A 21,151-nucleotide genomic window follows, 5' to 3' on the forward strand; every position below is an offset into this window, starting at 1 on the left:
TGGGGGGGAAAAGCAAGCACACCTGCCCTGCTTCAACTGACATGAATTAATTTGGGGTTGATTTATTAATGTGTCACTGTTTTAAAATTCCAGTCTGGCACCTGCTTCCTTATCTGTAATTTGCGTTCTGTTGCAGTGCAATTTTTTTTCCAGGACCTTTGTGGCCTACTTGTAGCTATTCTATGAGCCTGCTGTGAGGGTCAGAGCAGGGTCATACAATTGTTGCAACTAGCAACTGAACTCTGGAGGGGCCCCAGTCAGGAAGCACTACAGGGAATGGTTACTAATGATGAGTTTGAACTTTTGCACCTGCTGAATGCTTTCACTTTTGCAAAACTCGTTTGTCTGCAGAACAGCATTACAGCAACTGTAATGCCCCAAACAAGCTTACTTGTGAAAGTTGATTTCTAATCCAAAAGTGATCCAAAGAAAGTCAAAAGGCCTCAAATCCAAAAAAGTGCAGGCAAATGTCAACCTGAGGAGTTATTCTGATAAAAATCATCATTTTCAGAAGGTCTATGCTGCTTGCTAGTGGATTTCTTGGGCAGAATTGCAATTTTTTGTAATTTCGCAAGTGCGAGATTGTTGCTGCCCGCCGCACCTACATGTTCGCAATTGCGAACTTACACCGCACGCCGCTAAATTGTATCACCAAGAAAAAAAAATCCACTGCGTGCGAATTTGCGGATTTTCGGTAAATTCGCGAACGTTCACGGATTGCGAATTTACCGAAAATCCGCAAAATTCGCGAGTGGAACGGATTTTCCGCCCATGCTTAATTACACTGCTACATAATTACATGCGACATAATTGCACTCTACTCAATGCAACACAAATACACCCCACATACCACTAAGTACCACATAATTACAAGCCACATAATTACAGTCTACTAAATGCAACATAAATACCCTCCACATAATACCACTTAGTGCCACATAATTACATGCCACATAATTACACTCTACTCAATGCAACACAAATACATTCCATTTTAATACCACTCGGTGCCTCATAATTACATGCCACATATTTACACTCTACTCAATGCAACATAACTACAGTCAACATAATACTACTCAGTACCACATAATTACATGCCACATAATTGTACTCTATTCAATGCAACATAAATACACTCTACATAATACCACTGTGCCACATAATTAAACGCCACATAATTACACTCTACTCAATGTAAAATAAATACACTCCACAAAATACCACTCAGTGCGACATAGTTACACACCACATAATTACACTCTACTCAATGCAACAAGATTTCACTCCGCATACCACTCAGTACCTCATAATTACACTCCACATAATTACACTCTACTCATTGTAACATAATTTAACGCCACATAATTATACTCTACTGAATGCAACATACACTCCACATAATACCACTCAGTGCCACATAATTACACGCCACATAGTCACACTCTACTCAATGCAACAAAAAATACACTTCACATAATACCACTCAGCGCCACGTAATTACACGCCACATAATCACACTCTATTCAATGCAACATAAATACACTCCACATAATACCACTCAGTGCCATGAAATAACATGCCACATAATTACACTCTACTCAATGCAATATAAAAACACGCCACATATTACCACTTAGTACCACATAATTACACTGAACTCAATGCAACTTAAATACACTCCACATAATACCACTCACTACCACATGATCACACGTCACAATTACTATATTTAATGCAACATAAATACACTCCACATATTACCACTCAGTGCCACATAATTGCACACACCTAAGCATCACCTAAGCATCACGTCAGTCTGCCCCCGAAATCTGGCACCTGTTGATTCTCCCCTAGTGTCCATCCACTGCTCGTGTTCTAATTAAATTACTGTTTTCCAAGCTCCAATCCCCCATTATTTATGTCCCGCTCCCCCATAACAAAAACAATTATAACAAACAAGCATGAGAACAGGCAGGAAGAAGTTTCCAGCAGTGCACTTCAAAAAAACTAGAAGACATTTTTTTATGTTAAAAGCTTTTTTTAATCAGGTTGTTCAGTTGTATTTAATGTTGTCTTGGTTTGTATAAAAGTAACTAAAATGCTTAATTATTATAACTTTTCACCATGAAGCACAGCTCTACAACATAGCCAAAAGTTCTGGCTAAACACACAAGGTCCCAAAGGCGAGACCTATTGGCTATGCCAATGCTTGTTACTTCTGACTTAGGCGCTCTCCTGTAATGTATTTTTCTCAGTGAGATGTCACCAGTTAGCGTGAAATGTAAAAATGCAGAGGCAGAAAAAAAGCAAGTCACCCAATGCAGCAATCCTTTCACTTTAGTCAATGGCCTCCTGCATATTATCAGTGCTCGCTCTCCCATATCAGCTCTTCTCTGGCTTTGTTTGAATATAGCTAGTAAAAATAGTGATGCTTATGAATGCATGGATGAATGGCTTCCTCATTTGTAAACTTGTATATGTAGGTTTGGCCTCTTCCTAACTGGTTTCAATTTTACAAACTTCGAGAAAGTGGGAAAGAGCCTGTGAAGTCTGGTGAATAACTGTTTCATTTGTCCTGCCACATACCCCTTTCACATTATAGGTGTTTAACAAATATCATTTGTTGTTTTTGCTTTTTCCTAGTGCGCTGTATTTATCATTGGAAAAGCCTATTGAAACTGCAGTCCTGCTAAGTCTTACAGGTGTTCGTTCCATTATGGTCAATCTTTGGCACACAACTCTAGAAGAGAATACAAAACGGCTGATGAGCTTGACTGAGAGTAAGAAGCCTTTCTTCCATTCGAACATGTGTACAAGTGTCAAGTCTTAAACAGAACACACTCCTTTCTTATTCGATTAAGCCTCTTTTGTTTAATTATTTTATTGTGATGTCTGAGAATATTCTAAAGGTGAGAACTATGTGGTTGAATGAAGTATCCACTAGAAAGTGCAGTGCCTAATGTAAGTAACTTGTTTATTTTGACTATTCCGTTCTTCTCCCTCTTCCCCCGCCCGTGCCTTTGGATCTGCACAAAACCAAATATACCTGCACTGGCTATAACTTGCTAACTGCTTCCAACATTTGATGCAGATTTATTCAGGGGTATGCTCAGAGGTGTTCCCAGTGTTCACTGTACCATTGAAGCCAAACTACACACCTCTGACAAGCCCCAATCACTGCAAAACTGGTCTTGGTTTACTTGTGTTCCAGTTCAGGGAGAACCGGGCTTGTCAGTGTTGATCAGATTGTTCCTATTGAAGCAGGGTCAAGACTGATTTACATGTGGCTGGGTCCAAACTGAGGTGTCATGGTGGGCAAAAGAATGATTGGTTGAAATGCTACCCGAGTGATTAACAGTGTTTAGACATATTGCCAGCATTCCTCCCTTCACTTTTTGTGTGTTTGCAGATTCATCTAAAATACTAAAGTTATAAGTAAATGAAGGTTTAATTGCCCCCCTCTTTAACTTCCCCCACCTTTTTATGGATCAGCACAAAACCTGCCATACCCATAGAAAATCAAATCACACCTTCCAAGCTTCTGCCAAATGTTGTGCAGGTTTGTTGCACAATGCAATTGTTATTTCCAATTAAACACTTTCTCAACTAATACCAAGAAAAGGCTAAACATGCTAAATCTTTGCCAAATTTCGTGCAGATTCATAAGGTGCTAAACGTATTGGAAAATTTATATTTCTGACTACCACTTTAACTGTGCCCCTCTCATTGGATCTTCACAAAACCTGAAATTCCTACACTAGTTGTAACTTGCTAACTGTTTGCGAAATCTTATTCAGATTGATCAAAGAATGCCAAAGTTATAAACATATTACAATTTTACTGAACCCACCGCCCCCATTAAATTTGCTCCACCGTGACACAAAACTTGACATACTAATAGAAAAGTGATCCATTCAATCTTCTGCTAATTTTTGTGCAGATTCCTCACAGCCAAATTTATTAGCAACTTGTTTGCACGCCACTTTTTAAGTTGCACCCCGTCCTTGACTGAGGTGTATAAAATTGAAAATATCAAAAGTAATTCTAACTGTCTGACATATTTTAGCATGTTAGTCAAACAGTGTAAAAGATATCCGTAACCACAGTTAGCTTTTCCACTGTCAAGATACACATAAGTCTTTACTCTTTCAAGCCCACCCATCACTTTTTTCAAACACTTATATCTCTGCTGATCGAATTAATCTCAAATCAATTAACGCATGCTGAGTAAAGATCTACTTTCAAAGGTAGAGTGAATTCTGGTTATTAGATCTGAAAGAAACAGGTTAGTATTAGATTCCTTACCTTAGAATACCCCCAGGCGTCAGACTGGTTCTGGAAACTTTTGCGTAGCAGTACCCTTGCGCGTCGGTAGGCGTTGTCTGCGGCTCCGTGTCCGTCGTGGGCGCCGGGATGTCGTCGCCGGAGTACTTAGATGCCGTCCTCGCGTGCTGACGTCAGTTCCTATTTTTTACGCGCCAGCAAGCGCCGATCCGGGAACAGTGTTACCCTTAGTCACTTTTTGACTAAACTTTTTGAATCATTTTTGGTCATTTTTCGAAGTCGAACGACTCCGACGGTGCTGGTAGGGATGCCCGGGTATAAACCCTGCATCGACTGATGTCGGTTACCGACCCCCATCGCCGTTGTCTTCATTCCCTGGGGCCCGACCATGATGACAAGTCGTGCCTGTCTGCCGGGCCTTGACGTCAAAGGCTAGGCTGGAGAGATCCCGCAAGCACCTCGAGCTCCGGCAGTCAGCCCCGCGCCGTTCGAGGTCCCGGTCCGGAAGGAGGTCCAGGGACCGGTCGCGGGGCCGGAGTCATCACTGCTCGGAGGATCGTCACCACTCCTCGAACTCCAAGTCCTCAGGTAAGAGGCACAAGAAGTCGAAGAGGCGACATCGATCTTCCGACTTCCCCCCGACGCTCGCGCGACACGGCCGGGGGTTCGGACGACACCGCCCACGCGGCTCCGCCGCAGCCACGCGGACTGCTCCATACCTGCCGGTCCCTGGGCAGCATGCGATGCCGGAGGAGATCGAGGCGTTCCTCATGGCCATGAGGTCGCTCACTCCTCCGTCGTGTTCCGCGGCGCCTTCGGGCCAAGTGGCCCGATTGGGAGCCCAAGCGGGCCAGGTGCTTAGGTCCCAGCGCCGTCGGGTGCTACGGCACCGGCGCCGTCGGCGACTTCGGTCCCAACGCCGCAGGGCCCCGCCGGATCCGGGTCGTCGCCGGTCAACCTCACGACCTCGCCAGGCCCGACCCCCAGGGTGTCGCCCCCGCCGCCGTCCTAGGATGGCGTCGTCCCCGGTCCTCGCCTCAATCCGGGTCCGGCATCATGAGCGGCGTCACTCGACGCCGCTCATGATGCCGATAGGAGATTTCTACTTCTATGACCCGGATTCATCATTTGAACCTGAGTACCAGGAGATGGGTGGCGAGGCAGATTGGGAGGGGTCTTCGGACCCTCTGGCGCGCGAGTGCCAACCTTATCAGGACTGGGCAGGTGAGCTAGGGGACGCCAGTGGTCTGGACACCTCACCAGACACTGGTTTTGGTGCCCCTCCTACCGTGGCTTCGTAAGAGGGGGCTGCCTATAGTGTGGTGTTGACGCGGGCGGCTAAGGCCTCATCCCTTGAACTCCCTGTCATGGCCGTGAAGACTAACCTCCTCACTGAGGTCCTTAAACCGCAAGCAAGCTCTTCGGAGCCTCTGTTGCCGTTTAATGAGGCCTTATCTGACGTTCTTTTGGGCACCTGGTCCAGGCCCGTTACAGGTCCCCGTGTAGATAGGAATGTGGCCAGACGCCACCGCCCGGCTCCGAGCGACCCTTGCTTCCTGTCCACCCACCCCACCCCTGAGAGTCTGGTCATCCAGACCTCCAACTCCCAGACCACATTCCTGACGGCTCGCCCTGATCGGGAATCCAAGAGGTACGAACAGTATGGCAAAAAGATGTTCTCCTCCTTGAGTTTGGGGTTGCGGTCTGTTAACACTGCGTGCCTCTTGGGCCTTTATACCCACTCTCTGTGGGACACGGTCACGGACGTGCTGCCACAATGTCCGGAGGAGGCCCGGACTAAACTCGCCCAAGCCCTTGCGGAGGGTTGAGATGCGGCACGGTACTCCATCCGATGTGGGCTGGATACAACGGACTCGCTAGGTAGAGTGATGGCAACAACGTTAGCGATTCGTCGCCACGCCTGGCTGAGGTCCCCCAACTTTTCGGCTGCTGTCCAAAACACCCTTATGGACATGCCATTTGATGGCCGTCCCCTTTTTGGGGACAAGGCAGACAGTGCGCTTGAGCGCTTTAAGGACTCCAGGGCTACGGCCAAGTTCTTGGGCCTGTCGGCCCGCGCCAGCAACCTGCTGCCTTTCGCTCCTTTCGTGGCCAAGGAAGGGGCGCCCCCACACGTCCTGCCAGCCACGGGCCGCAGACTAACCATCCAGCACGGTGACGGACGGGGTAACTGCCGTGGCGGTGCCTGGGGACAGTGGCGAGGCCAGTCCACATCCACCCCTGCAGCATCCGCCTCAAAGCCCTCCTAGTCCGAGCTTTCAGGCTCACGTGACGCCAGTGGAAGGCAGGGTTCGCCATCACCTCCTCCACTGGTGCAACATCAAATCGGACAGGTGGGTGCTGCAAATCGTCCGAAGGGGCTACTCCCTCCCCTTCGAGGTGACCCCTCCAGCCATGCCACTGCAGTACCACCGCGTGTCGGGGGATCACTTGAATCTTCTGTGAGAGGAAGTTACGGCCCTCTTGGCCAAGGGGGCCATTGAGCGCGTTCCTGGGCCAGAAGTACGGTGTGGTTGTTACTCCCACTACTTTCTGGTTCCCACGAAGGGCAAAGGGGGCCTACGCCCGATCTTGGACCTGTGGAACGTCAACGGCTTCCTCTGGAAGGAGAGGTTCAAGATGTTGACACCGGCTCAGGTCTTAGCTGCCCTTGACCCAGGAGACTGTATGGTAGCTTTGGACTTGCAGGACGCTTATTTCCACATCCCCGTCCTGCCGGCCCACCGGCACTACCTGCGGTTCACGGTGGGCCATGAGCAATTTCAGTTTACGGTGCTCCCCTTCGGCCTTACCAGCACCTCGCGGGTGTTCACGAAAGTGATGGCGGTGGTCGCAGCTCATCTGCGCAGGTTAGGGGTTTCAGTCTTCCCCTACCATGATGACTGGTTGTTTAAGGCGGGCTCGCCTCAGACAGTCGTCAGCCACCTCCAGACTACGGCCGACCTCCTGCACCTGCTGGGGTTCTCCATCAATGTGCCGAAGTCACACCTGTGTCCCTCTCAGAAGCTCCTCTTCATCGGAGCAGTTCTAGACTTGGCACAGTTTTGGGTTTCTCCTCCTGAACAGCGGGTTCGGGATATTCAGGCTCTGATTCCGATCTTTCAGCCTTCATTCAGAGTTTCGGTCAGGTTGACGCTGCGGCTCCTGGGGCTGATGGCCTCCTGCACCCTTCTGGTGCATCACGCCAGGTGGCGGATGCGGGCACTGCAGTGGGACCTGAAGTTTCAGTGGGCCAAGCATCAGGGCAACTTGTCCGACCATGTCTTGATCTTGGAGGGCACTGCAAGACAGTTGCAGTGGTCGCTCGGGGACCGCGATTGAGTCAGCGGCAGATCCCTCTCCCTAGTTGTGACAGACTCGTCCCTCTAGGGCTGGGGAGGACACATGGGAGAGGCGGAGATCAGAGGCCTCTGGTCTCTGGCGGAGTCCCCACTCCATATCAACCTTCTGGAGCTGCGGGCGATCCGGCTTGCACTGAAGGCATTCCTCCTCTCTGTCCGGGGGAGTGTAGTGAGGTGTTCACGGACAACACCACCGCCATGCGGTACTGCAACAAACAGGGCGGGTGGGGTTGTGGACCCTATGCAGGAGGCTCTGCGCCTCTGACAGTGGCAGGAACATCAGGGCATGACCCTGGTGGTTCAACACCTGGCAGGTTCCCTGAACGCCAGGGCGGACGAACTCAGCCGTCGGTGCATGATGGATCACGAATGGCGTCTGAACTCGGACGTGGCACAAGGCCTCTTTCAGCAGTGTGGAGAGCCTTGGTTAGATCTATTCGCCACAGAAGAGAACGCGCAATGTCATCAGTTCTGCGCGTTGAAATTTCCAAGGCGGCACTCGCTCGGGTAATGCTTTTCGTCGCGAGTGGTGTTGCAGTCTGTTGTATGCCTTTCCGCCTATACCACTTCTGCCCAGAGTGCTGAAGAACATCAGGCGCGACTGGGCCCAAGTCATCCTTGTGGCTCCGGACTGGGCACGGAGGTTCTGGTATCCCGAGCTACTCAGCATGTCTGTCGATCCCCCAATTCGTCTGCCCCTTCGGGAGGACCTCCTGTCACAGCAGCAGGGGACGGTCCTCCACCCGAACCTGTCCAGTCTCCACTTACATACGTGGAGATTGAGCGGCGGCAGTTGAGGCCATTCAACTTGCCTCCGAAGTCTGTAATGTCATGCTGGCAACCAGGCATCCCTCCACAAAATCAGTATACGCCTGCAGGTGGAACAAATTTGTGGCATGGTGCACAGCAAAGGCTGTGGATCCCCTTTCTGCCCCTCTTTCAGAAGTTCTCCTCTTTCTTCTTTCTCTTGCCCAGCAGGGCTCTGCTCTGGGCACTCTAAAGGCTATCTTTCTGCTATTTCTGCCTTCTTGAGGCTCCCTGATCCGCCCTCTTTGTTCAAGTCCCCAGTTGTAAATAGGTTTTTGAAGGGCATCACTGATATGTTTCCTCCAGTTCCTTTCGTGATGCCTCAGTGGGACTTGAAACTTGTTCTTACTTTTCTGATGTGCGCTCCCTTTGAGCCACTTCATAACTGTCCTCTTCGTCTCCCTACTCTGAAGACTGTTTTCCTGGTTGCCATCACCTCTGCCAGGAGAGTGAGTGAGCTCCAGGTCCTTTCTTCTAAGCCTCCTTTCCTTTCAGTCCATCCGGACAAAGTTGTGTTGCGGACGCGACCCTCTTTCCTGCCCAAGGTAGTCACAGCCTTCCACACCGGGCAGTCCATAACTTTGCCCACCCTCTTTCCGCCTCCGCATCCCTCGAAAGAGGAAGAGAGTCTCCACCGTCTGGACCCAAAACGTGAGCTCTCCTATCTGGATCGCACACGCCAGTTCCGGGTGGATGACCAATTCTTTGTTGGTTACGTGGGCGCTAAGAAGGGACGGGCGGTGCACAAACTAACCATTTCTCGATGGGTCATCTTGTGCATCAAGGCTTGTTACTCTTTGGCTCGAAAGGAGCCTCCTGTGGGGCTTCGTGCTCATTCCACTCGGGCCACGGCGGCTACTACTGCCCTGGGCCGGGGAGCCCCCTTGCAGGACATCTGTCAGGCGGCTACGTGGGCCTCGCTGCACATGTTCGTAAGACACTACTGCCTGGACAGCCAAGTCCGGAGATATGGCTTCTTTGGCCGTTCCGTTCTGCAGGACTTTCTGGTGTGATCATTGGTTCGCAGACCCACCACCGGGGTTGATATTGCTGGGGTATCTATTCTAAGGTAAGGAATCTAATACTAACCTGTTTCTTTCAGATGCACAAGTTACTTCCCTTCGGTAATGATATATCTGTAAGAAACAGTAGTTAGAATTAGATTCCTTACCACCCCACCCCTCCTCCCCTTTCTGCGAACCGATATCTAGGGTTAAGGTCAACCCCCTTTCAGGGCCCTAGTTTCATGGCACCAGTGTTGGTTTTTATCATGGCCCTGCATTCTGGCGCGAAAAAAGCTATGTATAAGAACTGACATCAGCGCGCAAGGGCGGCATCTAAGTACTCCGTCGACGTCATCCCGGCGCCCGCGACGCCAATGACGGACGCGGACCCGCAGACGACGCCTACCGACACACAAGGGTACTGCTACGCAAAAGTTTCCGGATCCAGTCTGACGCCTGGGGGTATTCTAAGGTAAGGAATCTAATACTAACTTCTGTTTCTTACAGATATATCGTTACTGAAGGTAAGTAACTTGTGCTTTTGACTGTAGGTGCAAGCAACATGGTCTGTGGGAGCTTGCAAAAGGATTTTTTTAACTCATTCTAGATGACTCCCTTAGAATCCTCGACTACGGTAACTCCGCCTCCTGGACTTGTCTGTTGTATTCGACACTGTCAACCATATGGACCTTCATGGGCACCCTTTATCTATAAATCTTTTTATTTTTATTGACATGTTGTAGATAACAAAAACATACAGCTATCAGAACAGTTACTTCAGTTGTGTAAAACAGAGCAATCAATGACAGCATCCCATCATCACCAGTGTACCTCGTTAGAATCAATAGGTATTGTTGACTTTCCCTGGAGCCTATCTTCATATCCGGGCCCAAAAACAAGGACATCATGGTGTGTTCCCGACTAGTAAAGACCCCCAGGTTCAACATTGTCAACATAATCAGCTGTCATTGGTTTGGATTTATATGCGTTGTCCCAAAGATCCAGCCCACAGTAACTCCTCTATGGACCCCATTTTTTATAGAATTCTCTGGGGCATCACCTGCTCATATATATAGTACATTCGGCAGTCATATAAGATCCATTCCCCCTTTTCCATTCCTGTGTCATGGGAATCTCCTCCACTCCCCACCGACTAGCAACGTCCGCTTGGGCACAGCCAGATCCAATGAGGCGAATAGTAGTTGGGTTCTATTAATATCAGCCTCACTCAGGATCCCCAGTATGACAAAACCAGGTTCAACTGTTAGTGATACCTCCAGAATCTTCCCAGCTCTCCAACGACAGCCTCCCAATAGGCTTGTATGGAGGGGCAAGCTCATATCGTGTGGTAAAAGTCATCCGTAACATCCCTGCATGTAAGACAGTATAGTGTCTTTGACCTGCCCATTTTGTGTAATTTCTCCCTGTCATAGTATATTCTATGCAGGATTTTATATTGGACAAGGCTCAATCTACCTTTGATGGCTACCTCCCTGGGGTGCATTAGGGCCACTTCCCAGTCAGCATCCTCCAAGGTTCCCATGTCCCGCTCCCACCTCTCCCGCAGTCTACCCAGGGTGTCTGGCATATTGTTGTTTATAGTTTTAACATAATAGAAATCTTCTTTCCTACAAGCTCCTCTTGTAGCAGTCTCTCCTCTAGTGGAGTGTATTCAGGTAAGTCTGTGCACGGTATGCCCTCTGCCTGCCATGTGTGGCACAGCTGTGCATATTTAATGAATTGGGATCTCTGTAGCCCATACGCCTGACTAATAGTAATAGTAGTAATAGTAAGTTTATTATGCATAGTTAATTAAAACCAGTGCAAAACGTATTACAATCGGTAACATAAGAAAAAAGTAAAATAATATATACAATAAAAAATCATTAAGATTTGTGCATTATTCTCGTCGTTAAAAAGCGTACACAGAAAAACCCAGTCTGATTAGCAAGGAGCAGTTGTCTTTAAGGCGGGGCAGCGTATTCCTGTGAGTCCTGTAGGCCGCCTACATGTTATCTATGACAATTTTTGCTCGATCATTGCAAGGAACTTAACGTATCTGCAATTCAGTTGCGTGTTTGAAGGGTTCAGGCAGGCGAGAACCGCTTGCCTTCTTGTGCAAGTTCCTAGCTGCTTAAGCTGGGCCTTTAAGAGCTGTTGACGGGCTGGCCGTAGCTCTTCGCAAAGGCAGGTCAGATGAAGTATATCGCCCTTGTCTGTTTTGCAAAAAGGACAGACTTCGTGGCCGTTTCTCCTGAGCCATGGTGGAAGATACTCTCCGCTGGGCAGAACCCCTAGTCTGTGTTTCAAGAACTTCAGTTTTATTGTCTTGGGATAACCCTGGCTGAAGTAGGGTTGTGGTATCAGCGTTTTATAAGAGTTTAATGACATCCAGGCATGGTTTCTTTTAGCAAATGTGGCCTTGTCCTCTAGTAAGGATAGTGTTTTAACGGTTTTCCAGACTAGTTTTTTGAATGAGTTGTGCCCGAGTTGCATGTCCCAAATCGCAGTTAGATTAGTGGCCACCAGAGCAGTCTTCAGGTAGGATCTTGCCTGAGATTTATCCCTGTTTTGGATGTCTTGCCATAGCAGCGAGCTTAGAGTGTTGGTGGGGGCCGAGCGGAGTTTGTGGCAGCAATTGATGTATGCTCCCTGTCTGGCAAGGGCTTGTTTTTGCAATCCAAATTCCAGCCTAAGTTGGGCCGGCGATGTGTAGGACGGAAGGGAAAACATTGTTCTGTAGGCTTTTGTCTGGATTGTGTCCAGGTTCTTGGAGTCTCTCCCACGCAGCGCCTCGCTGCCATAGCAGATAGAGGGGAGTAGCTTGGCCTGGATAACTCTCAGATAGGGGGTTAGAATTGGCCCCATCAGCTGATTGGCTATGTTTTTTAGTGTGACAGCGATGCACGCCCCTCTCCTTTTTGCTTCCTGCTTTTGTTGTGCAAAGGTGCCGTCTCTGTCGAAGAGAACTCCAAGGTATTTATAAACAAATGCCGACTCTATTTTTTGACCGCCTAATGCCCATGTCTTCTGAGACTTCTTCTTGGTGTTGATCGACATGGTGCGTGTCTTGCTCAGATTTATTTTAAGCTTGTTTTCCGTGGCATAGCTGTGCATTTGGATCAGAAGCTGCTGGAGGCCGATGTAGGTGTGGCTAAGTAGCACAACGTCGTCTGCATACAGCAGGTTACTCAAAGTTTTCCCCCCCAGCCTCGGGGAGACGGAGTTGCAAATGTTGAGTGTGTCTGATAGATCTGCCATAAACAGATTGAATAATATTGGGGCAAGCACGCACCCTTGCTTCAGGCCTTTGGTGGTACGAACTTTGGATGACAGGTGTGTGCCGCCTCCTAGCTTCACCTGCACCCAGGTGTCAGAGTGTAGGAGCTTCAGCATGCTTAGAATCGGCTGCGGTATTCCCCATTGTGTCAGTTTCCCCCAGAGTCTGCCTCTCTCGATGTTATCAAACGCTGCACTGAAGTCGATGTAGCACATGTGCAGCGGCAGTTTTTTTGTTTTTGCTGCATCGATCATTAGAGAGATGGCCAGAATATTGGTAGCTGTTCCAGTGTTTTTCCGGAAACCGGTCTGGTTCAATGGTATTATCTGATTTGTATCTGCCCATTGCGCAATTTCCTCTAAGAGAGTTCCCGCAAAGTATTTTGCCTCGTTATCGAGGAGGGCTACTAGCCGGTAGTTATTAGGGTCCGTTTTGTCGCCTTTTTTGAATATGGGAACAATCGTCGACCCTCTCCAAGATTCTGGGATTTTGTTTAAGAGTCTTACTTCCGCAAATAGTGGTTGCATATTGGTAGCCCATTCTGTGATTTTTTTCCTTGAATAGGGCTGGCGGAATGCCGTTTGGACCCGGAGCGCCTTCCTTCCTGCCCTTGCGAATCTGTTTTTTTATGATTGCTATTTGCTGGTCGGCTGTTGTATCCAAGATGTTTTTGGGTGGGCTTTGCTCTCTCTTGGTCAAAGCCTTCAGTACGAACGTTGAGGAGTTAGGCTCTGTGTTGTTCGTTATTTACGCCTGACTAAATATGGGCCAGGGTTTAAGTTCATCCCGTTCCAGGGTGTCACCTATTATGCTCAAGAGGTCATAAGCTTCAAATCTTTTTAATTTACGCAGTTCCTTAACCCACCCTCCTCTTTCTTTACACTCTAGAACAACACATGGGATGTGAAGGCACATCTCTTCATACCTAATCAACCATTCTTAAAATGTTAATATGGGCAACTCATTCTAGAGACCAGTCATCATACATCAAGGGGTCCCTCAATGCTCGATCCTCTCCTCAACACTCTTTAACCTCTACCTAGAACCACTAAGTGTGATTCTCAGAAACTCTAGGATTCCCTTCCACCTCTATGCCAACGACATGCAAATATACATGAAAATCTCACCCACTGAAGACATTGCTCTCCTTTCAGTCACGCTCCTAAAGATTTAAAACTGGATGTCTAACCACCATGTAAACCTCAACCCAACTAAAACAGAATTTGTTTTAACCCAACTAAAACAGAATTTGTTTCACCTCCGAAAGCAAACACCCCAGTACAGGAATGGCTAACTTTCCCGCCATGGATGGCTGCCCTGCCATTGTCCATTGTCCAGAGTTCTAGATTGCTTGGTATCACCCTTGACAATCATGTAAATCTACACAGCCACATCACAGCCATGGCCTAACGCGCACAACATCAACTCAGGCAGCTTGTGGGCATCAGGCAATTGATTCCAGAACAAGACCTCAAAAAAGTGGCGCAGTCTCTCGTTCTTTCCATACTAGATTATGAAATTACCCTTTTCTGAGGCCTTCCCAAAATTCACCTAGGCCCACTGAGAGCAAAACTAAATGCAGGAGTTGGCTTTTTTATAGGCCTCAAGAAATGTGACCATGTTTCTCCAGCCTAACCCTCCAATGGCTTCCCATTGAAGCACGGCCCAATTACAAAGCGCCTGCATCACTCACAGAGTGCTATACTCCTCTTCACCCTCCTATCCAAACAAGAAACTGAAAATCTTTGGAGGTAATACGTGTTCCAGAAATGCTCAATCCCTGCTCCTGGAACCCCTCCACCTTCATTCGAGAATGGTACATGAATCAGTCATTCTCTGGTAGTGCCACAAGAATCTGGAAGTCCTTAGCTCCCTCCCTTCGCCTAACCACCTGATTAGTCACCTTCAAAAAGAACCTCAATCTCCTTCTATTTCACAGACAAATTGGTTATTCGCCCTCAATTACACTGAAGTACTTCCTGCACAAGGATACAAACAACCTTTGTAATGTTCCCCCACCATCTTAATCCATTCGTTAACTGTGTGCGACCTTTAACCAACTGCTGCAATTGTCCTGGTTCCATCTACTGTAACTGTAACTCACTGTGCCCTTGTATCCTGCTACTGTTGTAAAGCGCTTTAATGCCTTTGGGCCAGGTCAGCCCTATATAAAATTTCAAAAAGAAATATGTAAAAAAGAAAAAAAATCTATAACACATCACCATCTGATATTTGAGTGTTTAGGCAATATTATGAATGCTTAAGTACCTACTGAACAAAACATTCTACTTGCATAATTTCTGAGGATTTGAGGCTGTAGGGGTCGCATGGATTGAGGGTGAGATGTGGACGATTTTTAACTCTCCCCCCCCCCCAACGGTTGGTAACATCAGGAGCACTATTGCCAGTCTTCCTACTGACAAAGTTCTGGAGGGTGATCGCCTTCCTTTGGAATTGTATAAAGACTATTCTGGTACACTAGCCCTTATATTTAAGAAGTTCATAATAAAGCTGCTACAGGCAAGCTTCCACCATCGTTATTGGAGACAATAACCATTATTGTTTCGAAGCTGGGCAGAAATCTTAGTCTGTGTTTTTCATATAGGTCGCTCTCATTATTAAATCTTGATAATAAAATACTCACAAAATTCTTGACAAAGAGGTTGCAGCCTCTGATGCGGAGTGCAGAACAATGTATATTTATATCGCCGAGACTGGCAGTACTCAATTTATGCTCTTTAGTGGACGTGCTGCACCAAATTGCATTTGACTTAAAAGCAGCGGCCATCCTGCTACAGGCTGAAAGAGAGTTTGAAGCCTGGCAATAGCCATTTATGCAGGAGGTGCTTGGACCTATGGCCTTATGTACCTACTTTCTGAAGCTGATAAGTCTTTTGTCTGCGGGACCTCACATAGAAAATGAGCAATCTGTAATTCAATGTAATATCTATTCAAAGGGGAACAACATGTCATGGTTGCCCACTGTCGCCTTCATTTTTACATTTACAGTGGAGCCTCCTGTCCTATGTGCGTTCTTCATGAGTATCACCATTGCAGTGGGCTCTGTGTTGGTGGTAGAGCCCTTTTGGTGTCTCTCAAGACAGAAGGCTTCTGCCATATGTGATACATCCTGAGACTAATGTAGCTCCTGTAATTAGAGACATCATTACATTCGTGGGTGTGCAGAGTTGCAGATAAAGTGGGATACGTTAGAGATATTCCCACGTACGGGCGGTACCGTTGTGTTTGAAGAGAATACCCTCTCCGATGGAGCGTGCATGAGAGATGGGGTGAAATTACTTGGAATCAGCGGTGTTGCCGCCCGGGGCGATCCCTTAGTTTACCGCCCAGTTACGGCCGTACGGGTAAGAGCGGTGAAGGAGGGGTGGGTGGGTGGCGAAAGACAATGACGAGCATGAGCAGGGGGAGGTGACAGGCGACGACGAGGTAGAGAAAACTTACCTTGCGCTCGCTGCCCCCTCCCTCCCCCCAGCTACGCCACTGCTTGGAATTCATGGCCCTTATTTATAAGGCCTTGCGTCAGTTTTGCGCCGCCGGTGCGTCACTTTTTGTGACGCACCAGCGGCGTACAAAATGCGCCTTGTTGCGCCATATTTAAAAAGTGACGCATCTAGGTAGATGCGTCACTTTTTAAACCCCTGCGCCACATTATACCTGCGTCAGGTATAATGTATGCAGTGGGGGCGTTCCCCCGCAAAAAAGCCTTGTAATAGTGACGCAGTGAAATCTATGAGATTTCACTGCGTCACTTTTAGGATGCTGTTGCGTCAAAATCTTGTGCCTGCCTCACAGCAGGCGTAAGACTGACGCAAGCCCTTTCACATGGGGCTTTCCCCATGTGAAAGGACGCATTGCTGGAGTTGCGTCACTTTTGTGACACACTCCAGCAATGCGTCACTTTTGCGCTTACAGATGCGTCAGAAATACTGACGTATCTGTAAGTCCTTGCGACATGATGCGTCATACATTAAATATGCAAGGAGTGCGCAGTGAAAAGTGACGCATCGCTATTTTCACGCAGCGATGCGTCACTTTTCATAAATGAGGCCCCATGTGACTAGGGTCAAAACCGATCTGGTCAGGTGTAATTTGGGGCTGCACTGGAGGGTTTTAAAACTTGATTGGAATGCTGGCTGGTGCCGCAGTTGTCAATGCAGGCAGATCCCCTTTTCAAGATGAGTAAACTACACTTTTATATACCTATTCAATAATGTTCTTTTCCATCTCCCGGCAAGTATTTTCAACAGCTTAGGCAGTTGCTACCACAACTGATTTGGGGTGGTGGTCAACCATGCATTAAATGGGAGGCCACATCAAGTTTTTGTACTATTAATCAGCACAAGCAAACTTTTTTCAATTTTGGCTAGTCATGCAGGTGTCACGTGTGCATGTGGGGTTACAACGTACACAAGCTGAATCCTATTCATTAGGATCAGTTTTCGTTAAAAAAGCACTCGCTAGAAGAGATGATATTGATGTAATTTGAGTAACTGGATGGGCCTGGTAGAAAATAACAAAGCACGCTGCCTGTGGCATGCCCTATTCAGCTCTACTTAGTGTAATACACATCCCACTTCTGCCTCGTACGTTAGAGAAAGCAGGATGAGTGCAGGTAGTGCAGCTTCAGTGTCATGGGCGCTGGCACAGCACCTGCACCCAGAGCATGCTTTGCATGGCCAAAGGCTTTGCACAGTGGGTTCAGTGGTACATGGAGCTGTTGCAGGTCCTGGTTACAGACCCTACAACTAAAGAACGATGTGCCCAGAGAGCCATGCATAAGGCAAGGATACCTCCCATCTCGAAAGACATGTTTGTAACCACTCAGAAACAGATATAGAACCTCCTCAGTAGGTTCAGTTATAAAAAAGAGAAAGGATAAATGTTTCAGACCTGAACATAAATGTACTGGCTAGAGAGGAAATGGTGTCTTATTGACATTCAGAAAAACAAAAGTGTCTATCTAACAGAGGACATATGTAGGGAATCAAACTTATGGGATCAAAGGCCAAATTGTCAGACAAAGGTAATTCCTTCATTATAGGAGCAACCCAACACATTGAGTGGTGTACCCTCGCATCTGCCCCCACCAAGTGGAAGGGGGAAGAAATTTCACTTAAACACTGGGAAAAATAAAAAAGAAGAAGGGGTGGGATTGTTTCCCAGGTATCTGGCCTGATCCCCACTCCTAAAAGGCCACAACTGTCTTTTTGTCACATGGGTAGAAGTGGTGGGTGGTAAAAAGCCTACTAGAAAGGAAATTGGGGTGAGTTTGGCCCACCCTAGCATCAGGCAACACTCCCAGCCCTAGGATCCTTTCTTTAACCCTGGACCTCAAGAATCCACATCCTTATGACAACCAAGAGAACATTTCTTTTGTTTTAATTGTATTTTTGACATGTGCCGCAGAGAGAGTGCAATGCCATGGTGAATGACTGCACTAATCATGCTCTAGTTCAGCACGCAACAAGAGACCCCTACCAACTGTGAGCATTTCTAAAACCCAGAGACTCAAAGGAATTCAGGGTAGTGTGGTTTGTGTGGACCCCAGCACCTTTCTTTACCCAGGATCCCCTGTTAACCGTTCCGTAACTATCAAAAAAGGTCCCAATTAAAAAGGCCCCCAGTAATCAATTGGCATTTGAATGACAGCGCCCTTGCATTCTGTTTTTGCCCCGTTCCGTGAGAGACCGAATTGCTGCTGTAAGATCATTAAAGCCAAATGCTACCAGTGAATTTACAACGCTCCTAAAGCAGACCCGCAAAAAACTTGTGAGGCTGTTAGAAATTAGAGACTGGCAAGGTTAGTGAAAAGGGTTGGATAGAGTCTTGCAGTCTCAAAGCTTGAGGCCATTCAAAGACACAAACCTAGAAATCATGTTAGACTTGCACTATGAGAAGTGAAGCAACAGGAATAGAGACTAAAACAGGGAAACCCGAATCTCACCCATTCACGGGAAATAAAATTAGCAATGAAACCAATAAAAGGTGTTTGAATCCCAACATACACCTTTTGACATTGGAGCATCTTGAAATAAGGCTTTACATTGCTCTTAGAATGGTTTGTGGAGACTGTTGCCAGACTGGTACCATCTCCAAGCATCTGTCTTGGCAGTAAGCCTTATTTGTTTCTCTTAGAGAGGACCTGAAGTCGTGGGAGCTTGGAAATAACCTTTTCTGAAGGGTCACCCCAGACTTTTTGCCTTCCTCATCCCCTTGTTTTGTTGTCTTAATTTTTGCTGACTTTTGGATTCTGGCGACTTTATCACAGCTAACCAGTGCTAAAGTGCATATGCTCTGCACTCAAGACATGGTAACATTGGCTTATCAACAATTGCCATATTTAATTTACTTATAAGTCCCTAGTAAAGGGTAGTATATGTGCCCATGGTCTGTAAAGTAAATGCTACAAGTCGCCCTGCAGCACTGGTTATGCCACCCTCTCAGCAGCCCTTAAACGATGGCCCAGGCCTACCACTGCAGGGCCTGTGTGTGAAGTTGTAAGTGCCAATTCAACCTGACAAGTTAACATACTTGCCAGGCCCAGACCGTCCCTTTCATTGCATATACGTCACTGCTAAGGTAGGCCTTAGGCAGCCATATGAGCAGGGTGCAGTGTCTGTGAAAGGTCTGGCATGTATTTTTGAGTTTTACATGTCAAGGTAGTGAAAAACTGCAAAATTCATTTTTCGCTACTGCTAGGCCTATCTCTCCAATAGGGTAACATCGGGATTTCCCTTAAAACATCTTTTAAGTGTATTTACAATTGGGAAGGGATATAGATTCAGAGTTTGGTGTCTCTGGGCTCACAATTTTAAATCACAACTTATACTCAAGTTGGAGTTTAAATTGTAAGTCTGAAAATGCCCCTTTTAGAAAGTTGAAATTTTCTTACTTTAACCATTCTATGCCTCTGACATTCTCTGAATAAACATCTGGGTTGGGTGACAGATGGGCGCTGTGCATTCCCTCTGGGGCAATCACACAAAGGGAGCTGAGGTGTGATATTTGCAATCTGATGGCCCATCACCAGGCTGATGGGCCTTCCTGAGGTAGATTAGGAGGAAGGAGCTGACACTTGCACCCCACACAAAAATCTACATACCCCCTGTAGTGAGTTTGGAGCCAGGGCAGGAAAGGCAGAGACTGTGTGATCTTCAGAGGCCTCTTTGAAGTCTCCCCTATTTCAAAGGCACATTTGGGTATAAATACTGGACCACTGACACTACCGAATCAGAGCGTTGCTAGAACCAAGGACATTCTGCTTGGAAGAAGAGCTGCTGTTCTGTAGGAGAGACTGCCACTTTGCTACCTGCTCTGCTGTGTTGGCCTGATTCCCAGTACTTCTTGCCTGGGAGTGAGAAGGACTGGACCTGTTCTCTCCATCATTGAACCCAAGTTTCTCCAAGGGCTTGTTAGCTTGCTTTCCATTCTCTGAAGTCTCAAGGCCACAAAAGACTTCTTGAAACTCTGCTGTTGCTGTTGGACTCTGCCATCTGTGAGTCCTATCCTGCCTGAGGTGCCCCCTCCATTCCTAGGCCCCAGAAGTGGGGTCTGCAGCACTTTTTGGCAAATATCAATGCATTGACGCCTTTTGCACTGATCGGGACTGATGCAGTGCCTATCAATTGGCACTGTGTAGTAAAGGAAAGATGCAAAGTCCACTTGCATCTTTCCTTTACTACACAGTGCCAATTAGACAACGACGTGGGTCTCAAATGCGAGGTTCAACAACCATGCAGCGCCGATCCAGAGACGCCACTGTGAGGCTCGACTCTGATGCAGCTCCAGCTCCTGGACACCAACTGTGAGGCACGACTGCAATGTATTGACTCAACTGAGTGAATTGGAACTGACGCAGGGTGTCTTCGACCCCAACTCTTTCTCAATACAAGGTACTATTTCAGCGGGCCCTTCCTGGGTCCTGTAGCCAGCCTGCCCTCCATCGAGGTCGGCCTGAATTTTGGATTCACCCTAGTCTAGCACAACCTCAAGTAACCTTTTAGCGCTATTGACTTCTAAGCACTGTTTTTGGATTTAATCTTTACAAATTAATATCTCGACATCTACTAATTGTATTTTTGTCATTTTTGTCTTGTTTTACTCAGATGCAAATCAATTCAAATCAAAATCAACTTTATTCGGTTTCACGTACAGAAAACCATAAAAGTTTCTCAACATCCAAATCTCATTTAAAGCATGAAACAATAAAATTACATACACAATACAATTCATATCAATAAAAGACAGAAAAAGGGCCCCATTGGAGTACCTCACATACTAAACAATAAAACAGAAAGTACCCTCTAGCAAGAGGGCTTGTTAATTGTCCAGACAGGCCCTAGTTCTCACCGTAGATTTGAGATAACCCATGATGAAAAAAATACAGTCAG

General features: G+C 47.2%; 1 protein-coding gene across 1 annotated transcript in view; it reads left to right on the top strand.

Annotated features, from left to right (window-relative positions):
* Positions 1–21,151, top strand: part of CFAP46 (cilia and flagella associated protein 46) — a 1,558,477-nt gene that overhangs the window by 1,491,566 nt on the left and 45,760 nt on the right. Inside the window, exon 59 of the mRNA XM_086922533.1 lies at positions 2,647–2,783. Coding sequence (XP_086778659.1) covers positions 2,647–2,783 — 137 coding nt within the window. The remainder of the gene's footprint in view (positions 1–2,646; positions 2,784–21,151) is intronic.

The sequence above is a fragment of the Lissotriton vulgaris genome, chromosome 5, assembly GCF_964263255.1.
Source record: "Lissotriton vulgaris chromosome 5, aLisVul1.2, whole genome shotgun sequence".
Lineage (NCBI taxonomy): Eukaryota > Metazoa > Chordata > Amphibia > Caudata > Salamandridae > Lissotriton > Lissotriton vulgaris.